We start from the raw sequence: 21,315 nt of genomic DNA, 5'->3' as shown, positions 1-21,315 counted from the left end.
AACATATAAGAAACAGCTGCTGGAATTGTGTACGTCTAGTTTAATGAAGAGAAGGACGACGGGGGACATGATAGCAGTATTCCAATATCTCAGGGGCTGCCCCAAAGAAGAGGGAGTCAAGCTATTCTCCAAAGCGCCTGAAGGTAGGACAAGAAGCAATGGATGGAAACTCATCAAGGAGAGAAGCAACCTGGAACTAAAGAGAAAATTCCTGACAGTGAGAACAATTAACCAGTAGAATAACCTGCCTCCAGAAGTGGTGAATGCTCCAACACTGGAAGTTTTTAAGAAGAGACTGGACAGCCATTTGTCTGAAATGGTATAGGGTTTCCAGCTTCTATTCTATTCTATTCTGTTCTGTTCTGTTCTATTCTATTCTATTCTATTCTATTCTGTTCTGTTCTGTTCTGTTCTGTTCTATTCTGTTCTGTTCTGTTCTGTTCTATTCTATTCTATTCTATTCTATTCTATTCTATTCTATTCTATTCTACTCTACTCTACTCCATTCCATTCCATTCTATTCCATTCTTATATTCCATTCCATTCCATTCTATTCCATTCCATTCTATTATATTCTTATATTCCATTCCATTCCATTCTATGCTATTCTATATCTTAAGGAGGTCATTTCTTCATCTCATAGACACACACATACACACACACACACACACACAGAGAGAGAGAGAGAGAGAGAGAGAGAGAGAGAGAGAGAGAGAGCGCTATTGATGATTTAAAGCTAATCTGCACAGAAGATGGTTCAAAAAGAGCACAAAATAACCTGGCCCAGAAAGATTGAGAAGTAAACAGAGGTAAGGAGTGGCAACAGTCTCAGTTTAGAATTCAGGTTTTCCTGTCTTATCCTGGATTGCCCACACCCACTTTCTCAACGCTAACACCCTTATCAAGCTGCACCCTGTTAAATATCGTAACAGTCATTCAGTTTATAAAGGAGGAATAAACGAGCGGAGCAGGCTCGCTGTGGATGTTAGCAAAGCAACCGATTCACTCTTACAGGCCATGGAACAAATTGCATTTCAAAGTAGTCCTAGTGCAGTGGTTCTCAACCTTTTTATACGGCGACCCCCGGTCACACGGACGCACGGCGCCGCCCCGAGGGGGAAAAATGGCGGATCGCGTTGTTTGGTGACCCCCCGTAAAATGGTCGTTCGACCCCAAATGGGGTCGTGACCCATAGGTTGAGAACCGCTGTCCTAGTGGTTTTACTCATTGCAATATATTAAGGGAAGACACTGGCTCAATTTGACAGCCCCAGCTCTGCTTTTAAGCAGGACTTAAAACACAGTTTCTTTTTTTAAAACTTTTATCTTCCCTGGAGGGGTTATTGCTTTGATGTTTTACTATTGCCTTTTTGGTGTAGGTTTTGAACCCTCTTTGGAGGCTGCTTTGAGTTTGCTTATGAATGAGCAGTGCTGATAGAATTTATAAAATCCACCCGTTGGAGAAAAAACAACAACAGGTACATCAAAAACCAGGGGTTTTTTTCCTACCAGTTCTGGAAGGAATTTTGAAATTGACAAGCCCTGTCATTGACTAGAGAATGAGCAGTAAGAGGGACGGGAAGGAAAAGACGCTTGGCTTCTTCCAAAGGACTCTTGAACGAGAGTCCTAACCTAAATAGAGGGCAGAGCAAATTCAGAATTTTGCTAGTCTTTTTTTTTCCAGAAAGGGACCGAAGACTCTCCCACAGTTATGAAGCACAGGCTCCTGTTTTCAAATGCGCCGTTCGTCTGAGAACCAAGCTTAAGACCTCCACTCTCCTTTTCAAGTAAGGACCCAACCAGCTCAGCGGTTATTTTGGTCTGTAAATCCCCCTCTTTTTTCTCTCTCTGTGCTTCCCCTTCTTCTGAATCATGACCCTTGGTGGAAAATGTTTCCTGGGAGAATAAGACCAACTTCTTAGTCATCCTGAGAACAGGGCTTCTTTTGCCACTGTCAATGGGCGTGACGTAGAGGACTGATAAAGATTGTGGATGCTGCTGAACACCTGTGAGTGGTGTTTGCATATGTGTCTTGCTGCCTACGTGCTTCTGGGCCAGATGAAAACTAAAACAACAGGTGATGCTCAGATACTTGAGGACCAACGTGGAAACCACGTCCCATGATGAGTGGTTGAAGGACCTAAGCTTGGTTAGATGCAGAAGGGAAGGCTGCAAGAGGCATGATGGCTGTCTTCAAATATCTATGGACTGTGAAGGACAGGCAACAGAATTCAGACTTATTCTGGGCTGTGAGCAACCGGAAGGAGATTCATGCTAGCCCTTTGACCAGACACCAAAGCTATGAATGGCTAACACAGGTAGTCCTTGATATACAACCACAACTGAGTCCAACATTTCTGTTGCTAAGCAAGGCAGCTCATAAGTGAGTTTTGCCACTGTTGTTAAGTGAATCACTGCAATTATTTAGTCACGCATTTGTTAAGTGAATCCGCCTTCTCTATTGACTTTGCTCGTAAGACGGTCACAAAAGGGGATCCCATGTTCGCCAGGGGCCCTGCAACCGTCCTAAGTACCTGTCAGTTGCCAACTGTCTGAATTTTTTTTTTAAAGACAATTTTATTGATTTTCTAGTTTTAGATTTAAATATTTGAAAAGCAACGTGGCAGCTGAGTTGGTCAATAATTCAATAACACACATGTATCTTTAGTACAAATCAGAAATGATGACATTAAATATTTTCTCTCTTTTCCTCTTTACCATCTCATAGTCAAATTAATACAATTCTTATCCTATCGAGTAAATAAAAATAACTTTCTTACCTTTATCAATCATTTTTAATTCATGCATATCCTAATTGTTTTAACATTCACTCTTTTTAGACAATCAACGTCCTGGTTAAGTTTTTCCCAATTTTTAGTTTCCCATTAATATTTAAATGCAACGTTTAATATTTATAATTTCCAAGTTTTAAATAACCCCAATTCCCTTTATCACAAGTGTCTGAATTTTGATTGTGTGACTCTGAAGATGCTGCAACGGTCGTAAATGTGGAAAACTACCACGTCACTTTTTTTTCCAGAGCTGTTGTAACTTCGAACGATCACTATACAAATAGTTGTAAGTCAACCTGTATTATTTTTACTATAAGGCTACAATAATCTTATACATCTAGTCCCCAACTTAAAACCATTTGCTCAGCGACATTTCAAGGTTACAACAGCACTGAAAAAAAGGGACCTGACCAGTTCTCCTGCTTACGTCGCAGTCAGCCCCGCGGTCAAAAGTCAGGCAATTTGTCAACCAGCATCCATTGATGATAGTTGCAGCATCCCAAAGTCCTGTAACCACCATTTGTGACTATCCCAGCAGGCTTTCAACGAACAAAGCCGAGGGGGAAAGCTGGGTTGACTTAATGACTGCAAATTTCATTTAACAGCTGCTTAGCAATGGAAAGTCTAGCCTCAATCGTGGTCATAAGGACTACCTAAGATGCCTTCTCAAATTACTTTCCTGCTTCGGACTCAGATTTCTCTTATCTGACCGTGGTTTTTCCTACCCCTCAAGGTTTTTCTGCCAGCCCTCCTTCTTTTCTCCACCATTCTCTGAGCCTCAGCTGAGAGTTTGCCCTCACCTGTAATTTGAAAAGCGTGGAGATCTTCTTCAATTCCGTGTTCATTTTCAACTTTGGCCACCCGCAGTTCTGTCAGGGGGACCAAACCCTGCAGGAGAAGAAAAAGTCAGTTGTTAACCTCATCTCTCTTATCCAATCTTCCTTTATCAAGTCGATTAAGGCGCTTTTCCTGTCTGGATATCAAGCTAGAGTTTAATGGCAAGGAAATGAACCTCAGACTTTATCTAAGGATGGATCTGACTTCTGATGAGGAAGTGTCCCACTGGGCGTTATTCAAAGCCAGTTCTATTTTTTTTCTAAAATTGGTGGGTTCGGTGGATCGGGACCCGCCTGCATGGGGAAGCATGCAGCCAAGAGGCTGTGGAAGTGTTAAAATTTAACTTTCAAAAATACCCTTGCCAAGCGTCAACAACAGAAACATTTCATCATATAGCCTGTGTCACTCAATGATTCACACGCAATGAAACTGCAGCTGTTTTTCGCCCTGTCTGATCTTGGGTTACACACCTTTAAGGAGGAATTGGCAAGCACATTTTGGAAAGAGATAAATTGGATCAAGAAAGAGGCAGACAGCAGGGGAGCAGAACCCAGCCAAATGGGGATCCAGTACTGAGAATCACCAGGAGAGAGAGAGAGAGAGAGAGAGAGAGAGAGAGAGAGAGAGAGAGAGAGAGAGAGAGAGAGAGAGAGAGAGAGAGAGAGAGAGAGAGAGGGGAGAAACTGACTGGTTGTTTAATAATAATAATAATAATAAATAATAATAAAGTTGGAAGGGACCTTGGAGGTCATTGAGTCCAACCCCCTGCTCAGGCAGGAAACCCTATGCCATTTCAGACAATCTCTTCTTAAAAACCTCCAGTGTTGGAGCATTCACCGCTTCTGGAGGCAGGCTGTTCCACTGGTTAATTGTTCTCACTGTCAGGAAGTTTCTCCTTAGTTCCAGGTTGCTTCTCTCCTTGGTTAGTTTCCATCCGTTATTTCTTGTCCTGCCTTCAGGCGCTTTGGAGAATAGCTTGACTCCCTCTTCTTTGGGGCAGCCCCTGAGATATTGGAACACTGCTATCTAATGGGAAAATTTCCACGATGTGCCTGGAAATGCTAAGAATGGAAGGGGGAAACAGACATCGTTGTTGTTTCTAATCACGGATAACCAAATCCTCATTTACCTGATACTTGTGTCCATTGGGGCCAAGGGACTGAAAATACAGGAATTCTTGAAAAAGCTCCAAGTAGCAGTCACTTGCTTCCTGTGAAAGAAAAGACACAGAAACCTTTTTATTCATTGGAATCAATCTTGCGCAGAATAAAGATGAACAACTGAACGACATAACAAGCAGAAGAAACCAATGGGTAGCAAATGCGCTGGCCCAGAAGCCTTCAGAAGCTTCAAGCATTTGACAGGGGTTTTTCACCTGGCAGTGCTGAAACTTAAATTTGAGTTTGGAGTAGTGGATTATTTTTCCCAGATTCCGGACCACCGTTCTCCTCCGTCCTTTCTTGAATAGGCTGGGGAACCGCTGGTCAAAATTTTCCTTTCCATTCTCTTGGCTGGCAAAATTCTGTACCCAAAAAGAAAAACACTCTTAGAAAAGGGAAGGAAGGAATGGAAGGAATAGAGGGAAGAAATAGAAGGGAGGGAGGGAGGGAAGAATAGAAGGAAGGAAGGAATAGAAGGAAGAAGAAATAGAAGGGATGGAGGGAGGGAGGAATAGAAGGAAGAAATAAAAGTAAGGGAGGGAGGGAGGAATAGAAGGAAGAAAGGAATAGAAGGAAGAAGAAATAGAAGGGATGGAGGGAGGGAGGAATAGAAGAAATAGAAGGAAGGAAGGAATAGAAGGAAGGGAGGGAGGGGAGAGGGGAGAGAAAGGGAGGGAGGGAAGGAGGAGAAAAGAAAGGAAGGAAGGAAGGAAGGAAGGAAGGAAGGAAGGAAGGAAGGAAGGAATGCAAGAAGGAAGGAAGGTGGCTTTTCACAACAAATGGATTTGTCACACTAGTACCAAGGGAATATATATGGGTGTGTGTGTGTGTGTGTGTGTGTGTGTGTGTGTGTCTGTCTGTCTGTCTGTCTGTCTGCATACACACACACACACACACTAAATATACTGTACTTCTTATCATCAGCATTACCAAGATAACCCAAAGGAAAATAGTACCCATCTTTGCACAATTCCCATGGCTTAAAACTCCATTTCTTTCTCGAATGACCGAAGGACAGAGACGCATCTCCCTTCCCCAAAAGCCCTTCTGCCAGAAACTCCCCATGGCTCTTAACTCATCCTACCCAGCTTCGCACCACCCAGAGGCAATAATTTTTCCAAGATCAAAAAGCTGGCCATTCTAAATTCAGCCAAGATGCCGTTCCCCAAAGGTCAGATGTCGCAGAAAAAGCATTTGTTGATGGATCGCTGTGCCCAGCTGAAGATTTTAAGATTTTTATAATGGCATCTTTACCATTTGCCCAGCCGTCCAGCGGCTGAGTCCTCAACAATAGCTTTTAGTCTCTTCTTTATTGGGATTAATCAGACTCACTCTCTTAATTTCACTCTAAATGAAGAGTTACCAGCCCAGGAAGAGTCCAAATTAGCCCTCATAAGGGACCTTCAAATGCACACTGACTAATTTTGCAAACTCAGCTGGTTTTAGTGGTGGGCAGTTTTGATTCTCCCCCCTCCCCATAAACATCGTTACAAAGCCTATAACCTTCACCTATTTGTTTATGCTTCCCTATCTCTGCAAAAAATATTTCTCCCAAACCCCTGTTGTTGAGTTTCCCCCAGTGCCAGTTCTTTCTGCTTAATTCCTGCAGCGATTTTATGCTCCAGATCAACATCGCTTGATATAAGAAAGCTCCTTCTGAGGCTAAATTCTTTATTTCCTCATTAAGGTGTATCCTAACATCCTGGGGCAAAGAAAAAATACTCTTTTTTTTTCGTTTTCAGAGATAAGATATAGGCTGAAGGGAGGTTGAGTTAAACATCAGGCTTGCTACATTCTTGGCCACAATTTTTTAAACTTCGGCCTTCTTGATTAAACGGTGAAGCCCTCCAACCCATTTATCTCAGCTGGGAAAGTTTAAATCCCACCCCAAAAATGTATGAAAAAATGTACTGATATCACCGGGAACTGAGCTCAATTAATGCACCCTGGATTGCACCCAGAGCTTTTCCATTGATCTGAAGCCCAGCACAAGAGCAACAAAGATAATGAGGGGGCTGGAGTCTAAAACATACAAAGAACTGATTGCAGGAATTGGGTATGCCTAGTTTAACAAAGGGAAGGACGAGGGGGGACAGGATAGCAGTCTTCCAGTATCTCAGGGGCTGCCCCAAAGAAGAGGGAGTCAAGCTATTCTGCAAAGCTCCTGAAGGCAGGACAAGAAGCAACGGATGGAAACTAACCAAGGAGAAGAACAGTCTAGAACTAAGAAGGAATTTCATGACGGTTGGAACAATTAATTAGAACAATTACGCTCCTATTTCCTGCGTCTCTTTTACCCACATGCATGTCTCATTGTTCTCTCCCCCTCGCCCCCCCCCCCCGGTCCTTGATTCCAGTGAAACAGACCGGGTTGGTTTCTCCAGCCGTACCCAAAATAACCGAAAACAAACCCTCCCATAATTAGCAAGGGAAGTGCCTCTCCCAGCTGTCTTCACTCTTTTCCCATCACAAGGCCGACTTGCCCGCGGCCATGGACTAAATCCCAGCGAGCGCCAAAAATGTGCAATGATCAGGTGGCAGGCAGAAAACCACCATCTGGGTAGCAGAAAGCAGTCTGAATTCACACATTTGCACATCTTTTGGAGACAGAGCAGACATTTAGAATAAGAATAGAATAGAATAGAATAGAATAGAATAGAATAGAATAGAATAGAACAGAATAGAATAGAATAGAATAGAATAGAATAGAATTATGGGATAGAATAGAATTCTAGAGTAGCGTAGAAAAAAATAGAATTATGGGATAGAATAGAATTATAGAATAGAATTATGGGATAGAATAGAATTATAAATAGAATAGTATGATGGGACAGAATAGAATGCAGAATAGAATAGAATGCAGAATAGAATAGAATAGAATGGAATGGAATGGAATAGAATAGAATAGAATAGAATAAATATTGGAATAGAATAGAATAGAATAGAATAGAATAGAATAGAATAGAATAGAATAGAATAGAATAGATATGGAAATGGAATATAATAGAAGAACAGAACAGAACAGAATAGAATAGATATGGAAATAGAACAGAATAGCCCACAATTCAAGTGGGTGAATGAAGTCGGTTCTGACTCTTGACACATGCATAAAGGAACAGAGATGCTCTCGTTGACAAAAGCCTCTGCGCATGTTCAGAGAATTATTGCCTCGTTACAAACTCCATTCATTCCCTTCCCTGGCGCTCAATTTAGCACACCAAGCTGTCTGTCGCTGAAAGGGGATACCGTAGTAACAGGGAAGACTTTAATATTGAAAAGCGCAAAAGAAGCCTCTGTTTTTAGCAGCGGGGCTGCAAAAGCGTGCAAGCTTTTGAACGACACAGCATGCTTCGTCAAGTTTCTCCTGTCTCCACTCGGATGACACCCCCCACCCCAAAAATCAGCAAGCAACTTTTCCATTTGGTCCACAGAAATGTGGCAGGGACAAGCAAAAGGAATCTTTTGCAGCACCCGTCAACCCCTCGCTGGAGATAGAAGCAGCCAGGCAGCGATTAAGCTCTTCCACAAAAGGGTAATTAAGGTGCAAATGAAAAAGAGAGATTAAGTGAGCTATTGATCAGCTGCCACTGCTGGGGAAGATAAAGTAAAATTATCTCAGCAAGTCACAACACAACTGAACAAGAGATGCGAGATGGGGGAAGCGGGGTGTTTTTCTAGACCAGGTCAAAGAAATCCCTGCATGTAGAAAGTCAGCATATAGGTGGGGGGGGGGAAATGAGCGAGCTTTCTACCTGCAGGGATAGGGAGAGACATCCCATAACAGCAATTCCTGCTTGCATTCTGGAATAGCAGAGCATAGATTTGTCAATCCAGGGTGACCCTGATCAAAATTTATCGCAGCTCCTAACATTTCAACCCAGCTGTCACGTGCATTGAGCAAATCACTAAAAATAAGGTTTTTCCTTCTTCTTTTTTTCAAGATGCTCTGTGGGAAATCCTCGCTGGTGGAACAGATCCCGTAGGCTAGCCACACAGACACTAGAAACGTTTAACCTAAAAAAAAGTTTTATTTCTAATGACGAAGGATAAGCCGTTCATTATAATAGTGAGTGCCACTTTCCCTACTGGAGGAAGCTTTTAACTACAATCTGTGCTCTGACTTAAAGGTTCACATGACTGCAAAAGCATCTGTCAGGTCTCCAAATCTTTATAGTTCATTTAGGGACCGTTCCAAGTTACGACGGCACTGAAAAAAGTGACCTATGACTGTTTTTTTTCACACTTGCGACCGTGGCAGCAACAGAGATTTTGGGCTCAACTGCCGTCGTTAAGTCGAGAACTGCCTATTATAGGAGAAGAAGGCCAGTTTGAAAGAAGAGACGGGCAGAAGAGGGAATCCTACAGAGATATAACAGAGCACCTCTTCAAGTAGGAAATTTTGTAGCTTGCAAAATTGCAACAAGATGCAATTTATTTGGGACTCAGGGAATCTCCGCGCAATCTTAGGCACACAATTTTGAAATAAGCATCCTCCGATTCCAAGTTAGTTTTTTGCAGTGCAGAATCCTTTTCTCTCCTTGCATTTGGGGGTTATTTAGGACAGGAGTGCTTTCAACTCTCTCCCCCCCCCACACACACACATCCACGCCCCACACCCTGCACCAAGGCTGCTTTTTTAAAGCCCCTTCAGTCATCCCCCCCCCCTCTGTAGCCTTGCACCAACCCAGCCTTTTGCATCCAACGTTGCATTTAGCAATCAGCACAATGCATTCGTGCCTCGTTGTGCAAACAACTCCAGATTTTGCTAGCAGTCAAAGGAAGGTGGAAAGGAAGGGTTGGGAATCCTTCCCCCCCCCTTCCACTTTCTCTGGCACCACCCTTCCAGTACATCATCAAGGGCAGCTGCACCTCCACCTTTAATTAGACAGCTTTTCTCCTAACCAATCAGACGTTCCCAGGCTCCCCGAGCTGGTAAAATTCAGCATAAACCTGCTTGAGCTAATCCGTGAAGCAACATCATCCTATTAGCTCACTAAAGCTGGCTGGGCAGGACTGAAAGAATGGATTAATGTCCCGATCCAAAATCCAGAAATCCAATTAAAGGGTTTGCCAAGTAAATTTCCTATTTTGCATTTCGGGTTCGCCTACAAGTTTGAGAGTTTGCTGGAAAGAGATGGAATTAAATAATAATAATAATAATAATGATGATGATGAACATCTGGCTGACTGTGCGATGATCCATAATAATAATAATCATCATCATCTTAACAATTGTCAATAAGAAAGACAAAAAAGTCTGGATAGTGGACGTGGCAGTGCCTGGAGACAGCAGAACAGACGAGAAAGAACTGGAGAAGATAACAAAATACAAAGACCTACCAATAGAAATAGAAAGACTGTGGCAAAAGCAAGCAAGGGTAGTACCAATAGTCATAGGCTCCTTGGGTGCAATCCCAAAACAACTGGAGCACCACTTGAACACCATTGGCATTGACAAATTTGATATTAGTCAATTGCAAAAGGCGGCCTTATTAGGAACTGCTTCCATCCTGCGACGATACCTGTAATACCATCAAACATCCACATCTGCCTATCCCAGGTCCTGGGTAAGGACTCGATAGGTAGACAAAATGCCAAATCCAGTCTGAACATCTGGCTGACTGTGCGATGATCCGTAATAATAATAATAATAATAATAATAATAATAATAATAATAATAATAATAATCCCGTAGAGGTGTTCTTTTCCTTCAGATGCCCCCTGGTTTTCAGGACACCAACTGTGCCCCCAAACTGAGTGGGGCACGGTACCCCCACACCAGCCCTCTTTCCATATGATCATGAGATCAGCATGACTCATTCTGAAAAGAAATCTCACATGTTGTGAGCCAAAACACTATTTTGGTGAGGAGTTTCATAAGCCTGCAGAAGGGGAGGGGGACCTGACTCCTAGACCAAAACCAGCCTTGCGAGGTATGCCCTGGGGCATCTCAAACGCCATTTTTCCACAGTAATTTCATGCTATTAAAGGTTTTCAGACAGACAGACAGACAGACAGACAGAGACAGAGAAGGGGGGAAGGACTCATCAACCTCAGTTTGGGCTCAATTGTGATTTTAGAAAGAACACAGAGAAATATTGCGAGTTTGTTTTTTTTTTCCAAATCAAAATCAACACTTCAGGCAATTCCCACCCCAATATATAAGAAGGTGAATTAGGAACAAATTATTCTGTCTTCATTGCAATACAGGTAATCCTTAAAACCTTAAAACACAGTTGAGCCCAAAACTTTCCATTGCTAAGCCAAGACACTTATTAACAACCGTGTTACGAACTTCAAAACTGCAGGGATCCCCCAGGAAAGAAAGGTCGTAAAACGGGGCAAAAACTCATTTAACAACCGTCTCCCTTAGCCACAGAAACTTTGGGCTCAATTGTGGCCGTAAACCAAAGACCTTCTGTAAAACCCATCCGAGTTAACAACTACCTAACATTTGTAGTTTGTGCAAATAAGCCCCCCCCCCCCAAAAAAAGCAGGCCGTGCAAACACAGCCGACACACGTTTCCGGAGAGGCAGGGAGTTTTCCACCCAAAATTTCAGCTGTCCTGATTTTGTTGGGCAAGAAGACATGAAAATGGGACTTTAGCTGCACCTCCTCCGAGCGTTTCCTCGCTTTTTTTTTATCAGAGCGGAGAGCCAAGAATAGAAAAGGGATTTTCCAGTATCGGTTTAGGCCTATTTATCCACCTGGCTCCCTGCAAGCTTTAATGATGGCAAATTATTCACACTGTAGTGGTATCTTAGTCAGGAATTCATGCCAGTGACCTCATCGGTTCCAAAAAGTTGTGTTGTGTTGAAGCAGGCACCCCAACACAGCAAAGCAGGCCTGCAACTACAAATCCCATCCTCCCGTCCTGCCAAGGGGAATTGCAGCCCCCAAATTCCTGGCCTCTCTACCCTGGGTTGTGTGTGTGTGTGTGTGTGTGTGTGTGTGTGTGTGAAACCTTGCAAAGCATCTTCCTCTCTCTTTCTCGGCACCAAAAGCAAGAAAGTAAATTCTCTGTCGATTTTTAAAATCCCATTTAAACCGGGATTTATAGAGCGAAGAAGAAAAGAAAGAAAAAAAGCCAGCTCATTCCATGCATGTGCTGCTAGGGTGTTTCCCCCACCCCCCACACACATATTGTGGTGCTCCCTCTCTCCGTGGACACTTTTGGAGTGCTTTTCATTTTGGTTTCCGTTCCAAAATTGGCTTTCCCGGCTAGGGGCTGACCAGGCGCGGTTTGCAGAGACTTGTCTGGCTTCGTTTGGGCGCGAAGGTGAGGCAAGTGAAAAGTCAAAACTCCAGGAAAGGAATGCAATGGCATCGGAGTGACGGTGGTTTTAATCACTGGGAATTGGCGCCAGGCAAGATGAATGTCACCTTTGGATGGGGCCGTTGCGTCATCAATGAAAAAGATGGGGGAAAAAATAAATAATCAAAAGAAAGGAAGGTGCTGTTTGTTTGTTTGTTGGGTGCTTCCCCTGAGTATTTCTGATTCAGGATGTGCCAAGCAAGATGAGGTTGTTCAGGATTTAAACCCAGATTTAAACTTCTTACCTTGCAGATTTTATTTCTTTTTTTAAAATCCTCTCCAAGCCTGGATGGGAATGACACGTAGCCGTTTGAGAGAGTATAGCAAATTGTATTCGTATCAGTGATGGTAATTCATAAAGATTAATAGGTATAAGCAGAGATAGATATTCTTTCAAATGGCAAAAGAAGAAGAAGTAGAGAGGGTTAAATTGATTGTTTTACCCAAAGAAAAGAACATACTTAATTTTGTTTTTAATTTGGACATCGCTTCTGATTTTTATGTGTGTGATGGAAAGAAGGAAGCTTTGATTTTGCTGATTAGACAGGTTTGTTGTTATAGAAACAGCTGCTATATATTATTGTGTAAAAGTATAAAGTTTAGGTTGTAATGTTATCATCTTCTATTGCGTTAAATAGAGTTGGAAATCATGGCCTCTTTTTTCCCCTTTCCCCCCACACTTTCCTTTTCCTTCCTGTTTCCCATTATTTTTATTTTCTTTGTATCTTTCATTCTGATTAAACTAATACAATTTTCAAGCAGAGAATGACACAGGGCATCAAGCCATGACTTCTCAAATGCAAGTAGTCCTCAACTTATAACTATTTGTTTAGTAACCATCTGAACTGGAAAAAAAGGGGGCTTATTACGAGTGATCCCCATCACAGCATCCCCGCGCTCACATAATCAATATTTCGGCACTTGACAACCAGCTTGTATTTACAACAGATGTTGTATATCGGGGTCCTGTAATCGTCACTTGAGACCTTCCCAGTCAGCTTCCCAAAAGCCAAGTCAATAGGGGAAATCAGATTCGCTTTAACAGTCTTATTTTGTTTGGTAATTTTTTTTATTATATATCATAAACTAATAAAAAAATAACAAATGCTAGTTTAGTACGCGTGCGTCTGGAAGGTTGCTTGGTCACCTCTGAGAGAGGAATATTAAGATGATGCTCACTAGAAAGTTTGGAGAAACTGTACAAATATCCATTCCATGGAGTTGTTTGTGTCCCAGATTTTGGATGCATTTTGTAAGTTAGTTGCTTTGAGGTACTTTGGTTCAAAAATTGTGGCCATTTCGCCCAGTTAAAGGCTTCAGGAATGAGAATTTTAGTAGTTATATGGATGGTTTAGCATGAAGCCTCCATCCTGGCCTGTGGAATTGTCTCTTTATGCACCCTTCAAAAAGCACACTTCCCTCTTAGGACCTGCAAGTACCGGCAAATGAAATGGGTGTGTGTGTTTCTGTGTCTTTGTGTTTGTGCGTGCGTGTGTGTGTCTGTTGCTTTACAGCAGTGCTTTTTTTTTTTTAACCTTTTGCCACTTTAAGATGGGTGGACTTCAACTCCCTAGAGTTGGCTGGGGCATTCTGGGAGTTGACCCCCACCCATCTTAAAAGATAGAAAAACCCTGCTTTAAAATAACAGCATTTATTGCTTCTAACAAGGTGGGAAAGCTTCCATCTGCAGCCCCGGCATTAAATGAGACAAACTAATCCATAAAATGTTTCTGTGTGTGTGTGTGTGTGTGTGTGTGTGTGTGTGTGTGTGCCTTTGGCAAAAATCAGGGAAGGAGGTATTTTGTGTCGCCACCCAGGCAAAAGCCCAGCGTGAGAACCAGGAAGGAGGGTGCTGGTCTCCATTCTGAATTTTCGTTATAAGAGGCAGATCGTGGGCTGGCTCATTTGTATAAGTATAGTTTCAGGATAAAAGCTGAGCTTGTGACTCTGCAACGCCTTGTGTGGGCAGCAATTGGGCTGCACTTTCTCTGGGAAATTACAGTAATAGGGGAGGGAAAAAATTGTCCATGGATGCACCTTCCTTTCCCTTTCTTTCTTTCTCTTTTTCTTTCTTTCTCTTTCTCTCTCTCTCATTCTTTCTTTCTTTCTCTTTCTCTCTCATTCTTTCTTTCTTTCTCTCCTCTCTCATTCTTTCTCTCTTTTTTCTTTCTTTCTCTTTCTCTCTTTCTCTCTCTCTATCTCATTCATTCTTTCTTTCTCTTTTTCTCTCTTTCTCTTTCTATCTTTCTTTCTCTTTCTCTCTCTCTCATTCTTTCTTTCTTTTTCTTTCTCTCTCTCTCTTTTTTTTCTCTCTCTCATTCTTTCTCTTTCTCTCTTTTCTTTCTTTCTTTCTCTTTCTCTCTTTCTCTCTATCTCATTCATTCTTTCTTTCTCTTTTTCTCTTTCTCTTTCTTTCTCTCATTTTTTCTCTTTCTCTTTTTCTTTCTCTCTTTCTCTCTCTCTCATTCTTTCTCTTTCTTTTTTCTTTCTCTTTCTCTTTTTCTTTCTCTCTCTTTCTGTCTGTCTATCTCTTTCTTTCTCTTTTTCTCTCTTTCTCTTTCTATCTTTTTCTCTTTTTTCTTTCTCTTTCTTTCTCTCTTCTTTCTTTCTTTCTTTCTTTCTCTCTTTCTCCCTCCCCCCCTCTCTTTCTTTTCCCAACATTTCAAAAATGGCCACTAGAGATAAGAACAGTTTTCTCGCGAGGTCATCAAGAAGTAACAACAATCGAGTTTTTCAGGGTTTATACCTTTGAGGTCATAGCAAGAGCTTTCCCCCATTCTTGTAACCTCCAAATGATAAGAAATACAGATCCCATCATCCTCTGCCACAAACTGTCTGGAAATGATGGGTGCTGAATTCTAAAGCAGCCCACCTTCCATTGGCACCGTATCGGGCAGGGATCCGCACACTGCAGGCGAAGGAGGAGTGGAGAATTACACATCCTCCCCACGAAACGACTTACCTTTGCAGGAATATATTGGAGAATTTTGTCTGAAGTCACATCTCGCTCCTGCTCCGCCTCAAACCCAAAGAGCCCGGCCAGTTTTTTCTTGCTCTCTTGTCTGAAAAGCAATAAAAGAGGGCCACAAACACATCAAGGCAAGCAAACAAAGGGAATCAGGAAGGCAGGGGGGGGGGAGAGGGAAAGAGCAATTTATTTTATCACTAGGACCATCAATGTTTGAAACTCACCAAGCGTCAAAAATGCGAAAAGGAATGAGGGATATTGCCCCAGCTTTGCTTTACAGTCTTGTTGAACTACAGAAAGTCTAGCCAGTTTGAGGAAAAGGGGAAGAGGAAGGAAGGAAGGAAGGAAGGAAGGAAGGAAGGAAGGAAGGAAGGAAGGAAGGAAGGAAGGAAGGAGGGAGGGAGGGAGGAAATAACAGAATTGGAAGGGACCTTGGAGGTCATCTAGTCCAACCCCCTGCTCAAGCAAGAGACCCTATATACCATCCCAGACAAATGACTATCCAATCTCTTCTTAAAACCTCCAATGATGGAGCATCCACAACTTCTGAAGGCAAACCATTCCATTGATGGTTCTTTCAAAAAATTTCTTATTTCTAGCTCTAAAAGGGAAGGAAGGAGGGAAGGAAGGAAGGAAGGAAGGAAGGAAGGAAGGAAGGAAGGAAGGAAAGAAGGAAGGAAGGTCCTAAGACAAAGTTGTGACATTGGTCTCAGGGAAGAACCATAACTTAATTATTGCATATATTGTAATAGGCCAAGTTTGCATAATATACGTTTCCTTATTATTGAATTAACCTACATTCTGGATTTGTACTAACTCATAACCATAAAACCCAACAAGGCCAACATATATACCTCAGTTAAAGTGAAAACTAACCAGCATTTAAGCATATACTGTGTTTTTACCCAACCTAAATATGGGCCTGGTGCAAATCTGTGTCTAAAATATAAACATTCCGGTAGGGAAATCTTAACTGCTCTCCCCACCAAGTAGATCCTGACATAGTTTAGTGCCTGAATCCAGACTAGGTAGGCTGATAACTCATAAGCAGCAAAATAAACAGGCACTTCACCCCATATTCTAACTGCCAACATTAAAATCAGTGTCACGGCAAACTTCAAGTGGCGCATTTCTTTGATAAGACCCACATTCCATAGGTGGTAGATGCGGCGTCTTTGGTCCTTCCCAAAAATGCTATCTCTAAGGTGTAATTTTTTAAATACGACAGTACAGGAAACACCACATGCCATATATTGATAGTGATCCGATCCAAGTTGCCTAAATCCCATCGACCACTAGGGGGCAGCAAAACCTTGCTTTATTTTTCTCTAAGTTGCCCCCTAATGGTTACTGAGATTTTTGGCAACCCAGAACTGAGACTCTTAATAAATCACAACAGGCATTGCAACTATCAAAAATAATAATTTAGAGCAATGGGCTTTCTATTAACATTATGAATAATTATTAAGCACTCCTCTTTGTTCTTAGTAGGAGTCCATTTCAGGCGACAGTGGCGGGATTAAAAAGAGTATTATCTCCCACTCATTTGAGATCAGGGGAAGATTTCAAATCTTGAGATTCAAGAAACTGACCACATCTAAAAGACATCAGACTTCTAATCGACTCTTATCAGTCTGTGTCAATCTGTCCTAGCCCATCAGAAAGAATAAAAACTCAAACCACACAACCAAAAACATTTAACAAAACAAAATGAGCCAACTTTCGGTATGATGTCATTTCATTTCCCTATCCAGTTACCAAAGAACACAGGGACAGATGGATAATATTTACAAACAAAACAAAAGTAGCATAAGTGCAGCCATCTAATTGATTGGGAAAGGAATTCTGAAACACACACACACACACATACAATTTCCCATGTTGCCCGTGTTTGTAATTTTAGCAAATTTGGGGAACAAATTTTGCCACTGCCAATTTGGCAAAACGGCTGCCCTCGTTTCAATCCCACTTGAAAGCCTGCTGCTTTCCTTAGAACAACTTTCACAATTCCTCGTGGCAGTGTCACAAAAATAAACAACTGAGCAGGGTACAATTGAAATGGGGAGAGGGTCTTGTGTCCGGGTCTTGTGTTTTTTAAGCACAATCACCCAGCCTCTGTGAATTGCATATTTTTTGCAATCAGGAACATGTGGAAAACTGGACTTTCCATTCTAGATGGTGAAATATTTTCCAATGCCCACCGCCAAATCTAAGCCGTACTGTCCTTTAAAAGCAGTTGCGTGCCTACACACACACACACACAGAGAGAGAGACAGTGATAGAGAGTTCAGGTGTCTGGTTACTTAGCTGTCTAACAATTTGAAGCTGACACTTAGTTCCCTTGGCGTAGCTGGAAGGGGGGGGGAGGAGATTCGACTATCCATAATGTTCAAATTGGATGAGAAAAAAAAAAAACATCCGACATGGCCTGCTAGCCATTTTATACTAGCCATGCCATGAGTTGTGTTAGCTGGGGACGATGGAATTTGTAGTCTGACCTCTCCGGGGGAGCAAAATAACAGGAAAGCCTAATGACAACTGGTAAGATTTGCAGGGTTTTAGCGGACCAAGTTAGTTCCGTAAAAGCAAAAAAATTGCTCTTTTAACTAAAGACACTGCACTGTATGTTTGCTAAGACAGAACAGTGGAAATGGACACGCTTCAAACTACACCAGGCTTCCCAGTTTGACTCAGTCCCCTGTGCAATTAAATTAGTCACATCTGGCAATGAATACACAGGTCGAGATGGTTTTTCCCACGGCCGCCGTGCAAAGCAGGTAAATTTAAAAAAAAAAAACACTATGAAACAATAATTATTACATTTACAAGCCACCCAACTTCCAGCGATTTTAAGCGGTGATTCAGAGAACAACTTTGTAGACATGCACGCAGACACATACACACACACACACACACACACACACACACACACACACACACACACACACGAGAAGAGAACAGCCACCCATTTCCCAAGATTTCTGGAATGCTTTTCTTCTCTCTCTTCTACAGATTTTATTTTGGGGACCTCCCCCCCCCTACTGCTAATGCCATTCTGAACTTTCTAGCCATTGTGGGAAATATTTAGGATTGTAAATAACTTAGAAGGATCTGGGGAAGAAAGAGGTGTATTTTTAGCCAGTCTCTATAAGCAAAGCAAAGACCTTTGACCACAAAATTTCGCACTGTGTTTTTTTTTTTCCTACCCAAAAAAAAAAAAAAAAAAAAGCATGGTTACAACAACACCGAACATCCTAGACAACACAAAAAGCACTTAATAAGGACTAATCTTCCCTGAACCCCCCACAAACCAGTATGGCCCATTTGGAGTTAATGGGACTCAAATTTCCCAGCGGGACAGCCTTCCCAAACGACTAAACTTAACGCTGTCTAACAGGCAAAAGCCCCAGAAGTGACAGAAACAAAGACGGATGAAAATAAATCAAGTTTTTTTCCCCTTCCTTCTTCTTCTTCTTCTTCTTCTCTCTGCGGAAGAAAACTCTTATTTTTTAAAAAAGAAAGAATTTGCAGTCGAGCCATGTAAGAGCTTGATCCGAGCACCGCCTGGGGGGGGATCATATTCTGCACCCATTTGGGAGATACAAATCCTTGGGGAAAAGGACACGCGCCGCCGAATCCCTTTGTCAAAACTTTCCGGGAAAGAAGGAAAGAAGAGTTTGAAGGAGGCCAAGAAGAGATACTCACTCTTTCTTGAAGGAGGGTTTCCTGGAAAAAGAGTACCTGAAGCGGCCGGGCGCTTGGGGAACGCATGCCATGTTCCCCATCTCCGGACTTGGGGGCGAAGAGTCCCGGCGTAGCGCAAGAGGAGAAGCGGGAGGCGGCGGACTGCGGGAGCCCCCGGGGCGCCCTTGTGCGAAACTGAGAAGGTGTGTGCTTTGTTGCTGTGTGTCATGCGAGGCTTCCTCACTTCCGTCTCCGCGAGAAGGATCCCTTTGGGCGTGTGGGCTGGGGAAGAAGCGAGCCTTTTGGGTGCTAGCTTCCTGAGAACTGAGAGCAGGCACACACGCGCGCACACGCACACAGGCGCACGAATGAGCGTGCAAACACAGAGAGGGAGGGAGGGGGGGAGGAAAAGGAAGGAAGGAAGGAAGGAAGGAAGGAAGGAAGGAAGGAAGGAAGGAAGGAAGGAAGGAAGGAAGGAAGGAAGGAAGGAAGGAAGTAGTCAGACCCTACTATGTTCTACTCATTTCCTCTGAAGTGGAAGGAAGGAAGGAAGGAAGGAAGGAAGGAAGGAAGGAAGGAAGGAAGGAAGGAAGGAAGGAAGGAAGGAAGGAAGGAAGGAGTCAGACCCTACTGTGTTCTGCTCAGTTTCCTCTGAGGTGGAAGAGAGGGAGGGAGGGAGGGAGGGAGGGAGGGAGGAAGGAAGGAAGGAAGGAAGGAAGGAAGGAAGGAAGGAAGGAAGGAAGGAAGGAAGGAAGGAGTCAGACCCTACTGTGTTCTGCTCAGTTTCCTCTGAGGTGGAAGAGAGGGAGGGAGGGAGGGAGGAAGGAAGGAAGGAAGGAAGGAAGGAAGGAAGGAGTCAGACCCTGCTGTGTTCTACTCAGTTTCCTCTGAAGTGGAAGAGGGAGGGAGGGAGGGAGGGAAGGAGAGGGAGAGGAATATGTGCTGTGGCTACTTTTTTTTCTAGGGAACTGGACAGGTTCTCTGAAAATCCACTCCAGGCCCCCTAGAGAAATTTACTTTTACCTGTAAGACAGACAAATTGGCTGAAACCCTGGGAAAAGGCCACCTCTGTTTCTTCAAATTTCTGTTTGACTCTTCTTTGAGGCTGGTTTAATGTAAGAACAGAGTTGGAAGGGCCTTAGAGGTCATCTAGTCCAACCCCCTGCTCAGGCAGGAAACCCTATACCATTTCGGACAAATGGCTGTCCAGTCTCTTCTTAAAAACTTCCAGTGCTGGAGCATCCACCGCTTCTGGAGGCAGGTTGTTCCACTGGTGAATTGTTCTCACTGTCAGGAAGATTCTCCTTAGTTCTAGGTTGCTTCTCTCCTTGATTAGTTTGCTTCTTCTCCTGCCTTCAGGCGCTTTGGAGAATAGCTTGACTCCCTTCTTCTTTGTGGCAGCCTCTCAAATCATGTCACCCCTTCTTTTCACTAAACATCCCCAATTCCTGCAACCGTTCTTCCTATGTTTTAGCCTCCCAGCCCCCTGATCATCTTCGTTGCTCTTCTCTGCACTCTTTCCCGAGCCTCAACATCTTTTTTTAATATTGTGGCAATCAAAATTGGATGCAGTACTCTAAGTGTGATCTTAGGTTTGGCATCTATACCGAGCCATGGTTAAGTAGTATGCAGCATTGTGCCTAATTTTTTTTTTTTATGATTCTCACTTTGGGATACTATCCTGAAAATATCAAAAAGACCCTAGAGTTGTTGCAGGTCATGGTTGAGTTATTGTGTGGTAAGATGGGCAGCTAGTACATTTTACAAATAAATACATAAATAAATAAACATTTCTGCAGTTACTTGACGAGCGGGTTGGGCTTGTCTCGCCTTTAAAAAGGAGACCACCAGGAGATCCTATCCATAAAGCTGGGGAGGGGGGAGGAATCCCAGCAGTCAAGGAATCCCAAACCGCTTTTTATCCCCTTGCCAAAAAAAAATAAAATAAAAAATGACACAGATGGGTTCATGAAATCAAAAGCCAGGCATGGAAGAAGACTTTATGGTTTGCAGTTTTGGAATGAAATGTGGGAGGAAGAAACCAACTTTCAAATTGAGCACTCCCAGATGCTGGGACAGTTTGGTGGGGGTTCCAGATGTGCAAGGAGGCCATCTGTCTGTGTGGTGTCTTCTGCACACTCAACACCCTGCCTCTCAGAATACTTCTTTAAGAATAGGAAGCCCAGAAGGGAAGGGATATAAAAGAAAGAAAGGAAAGGAAAGGAAAAGAAAAGAAAAAAGAGAGGAAGGAAGGAAGGAAATAGAGAAGGAAGGAAAAATGGACGATAGAGCAGTGGTTCTTAACCTTTCTAATGCCGCGACCCCCAACCGGTTGTAAGTCGAGGACTACTCAACCGGTCGTAAGTCGAGGACTACTCAACCGGTCGTAAGTCGAGGACTACTCAACTGGTGCAGCACGGTTTGCAGAATGGGACTTTTGGCAGGCTCGGCAGGGCAAAGACAGCCTGGACAATTCCTATTGGCTTTCGAAAGCCAATAGAATTAGACTCTATTCAAGAGAGTCCATTCTATTGGCTTTCAAAAGCCAATAGAATAAAA

The 21,315-nt window shown here is 42.8% G+C and overlaps 1 protein-coding gene across 1 annotated transcript in view; it reads right to left on the bottom strand.

Annotated features, from left to right (window-relative positions):
* Window positions 1–19,055, bottom strand: part of PLEKHN1 (pleckstrin homology domain containing N1) — a 37,557-nt gene extending 18,502 nt beyond the window's left edge. The window contains exons 1-5 of the mRNA XM_039367507.1: window positions 18,778–19,055; window positions 15,067–15,166; window positions 5,004–5,150; window positions 4,758–4,838; window positions 3,592–3,679 (exon numbers count right to left, since the gene is read on the bottom strand). Of these exons, the coding sequence (XP_039223441.1) occupies window positions 3,592–3,679; window positions 4,758–4,838; window positions 5,004–5,150; window positions 15,067–15,166; window positions 18,778–18,857 (496 nt within the window). The 5' untranslated portion in view covers window positions 18,858–19,055. The remainder of the gene's footprint in view (window positions 1–3,591; window positions 3,680–4,757; window positions 4,839–5,003; window positions 5,151–15,066; window positions 15,167–18,777) is intronic.
* Between the last annotated feature and the right edge of the window lie 2,260 nt (window positions 19,056–21,315).

This window comes from Crotalus tigris, unplaced genomic scaffold (genome assembly GCF_016545835.1).
Source record: "Crotalus tigris isolate CLP2741 ecotype Arizona unplaced genomic scaffold, ASM1654583v1 scf7180000020588.15403103151:6194809, whole genome shotgun sequence".
Taxonomy (NCBI): Eukaryota; Metazoa; Chordata; class Lepidosauria; order Squamata; family Viperidae; genus Crotalus; species Crotalus tigris.
Note: the sequence above shows the minus strand (reverse complement) of the source record. Positions and strands in the feature narration are given on the sequence as shown.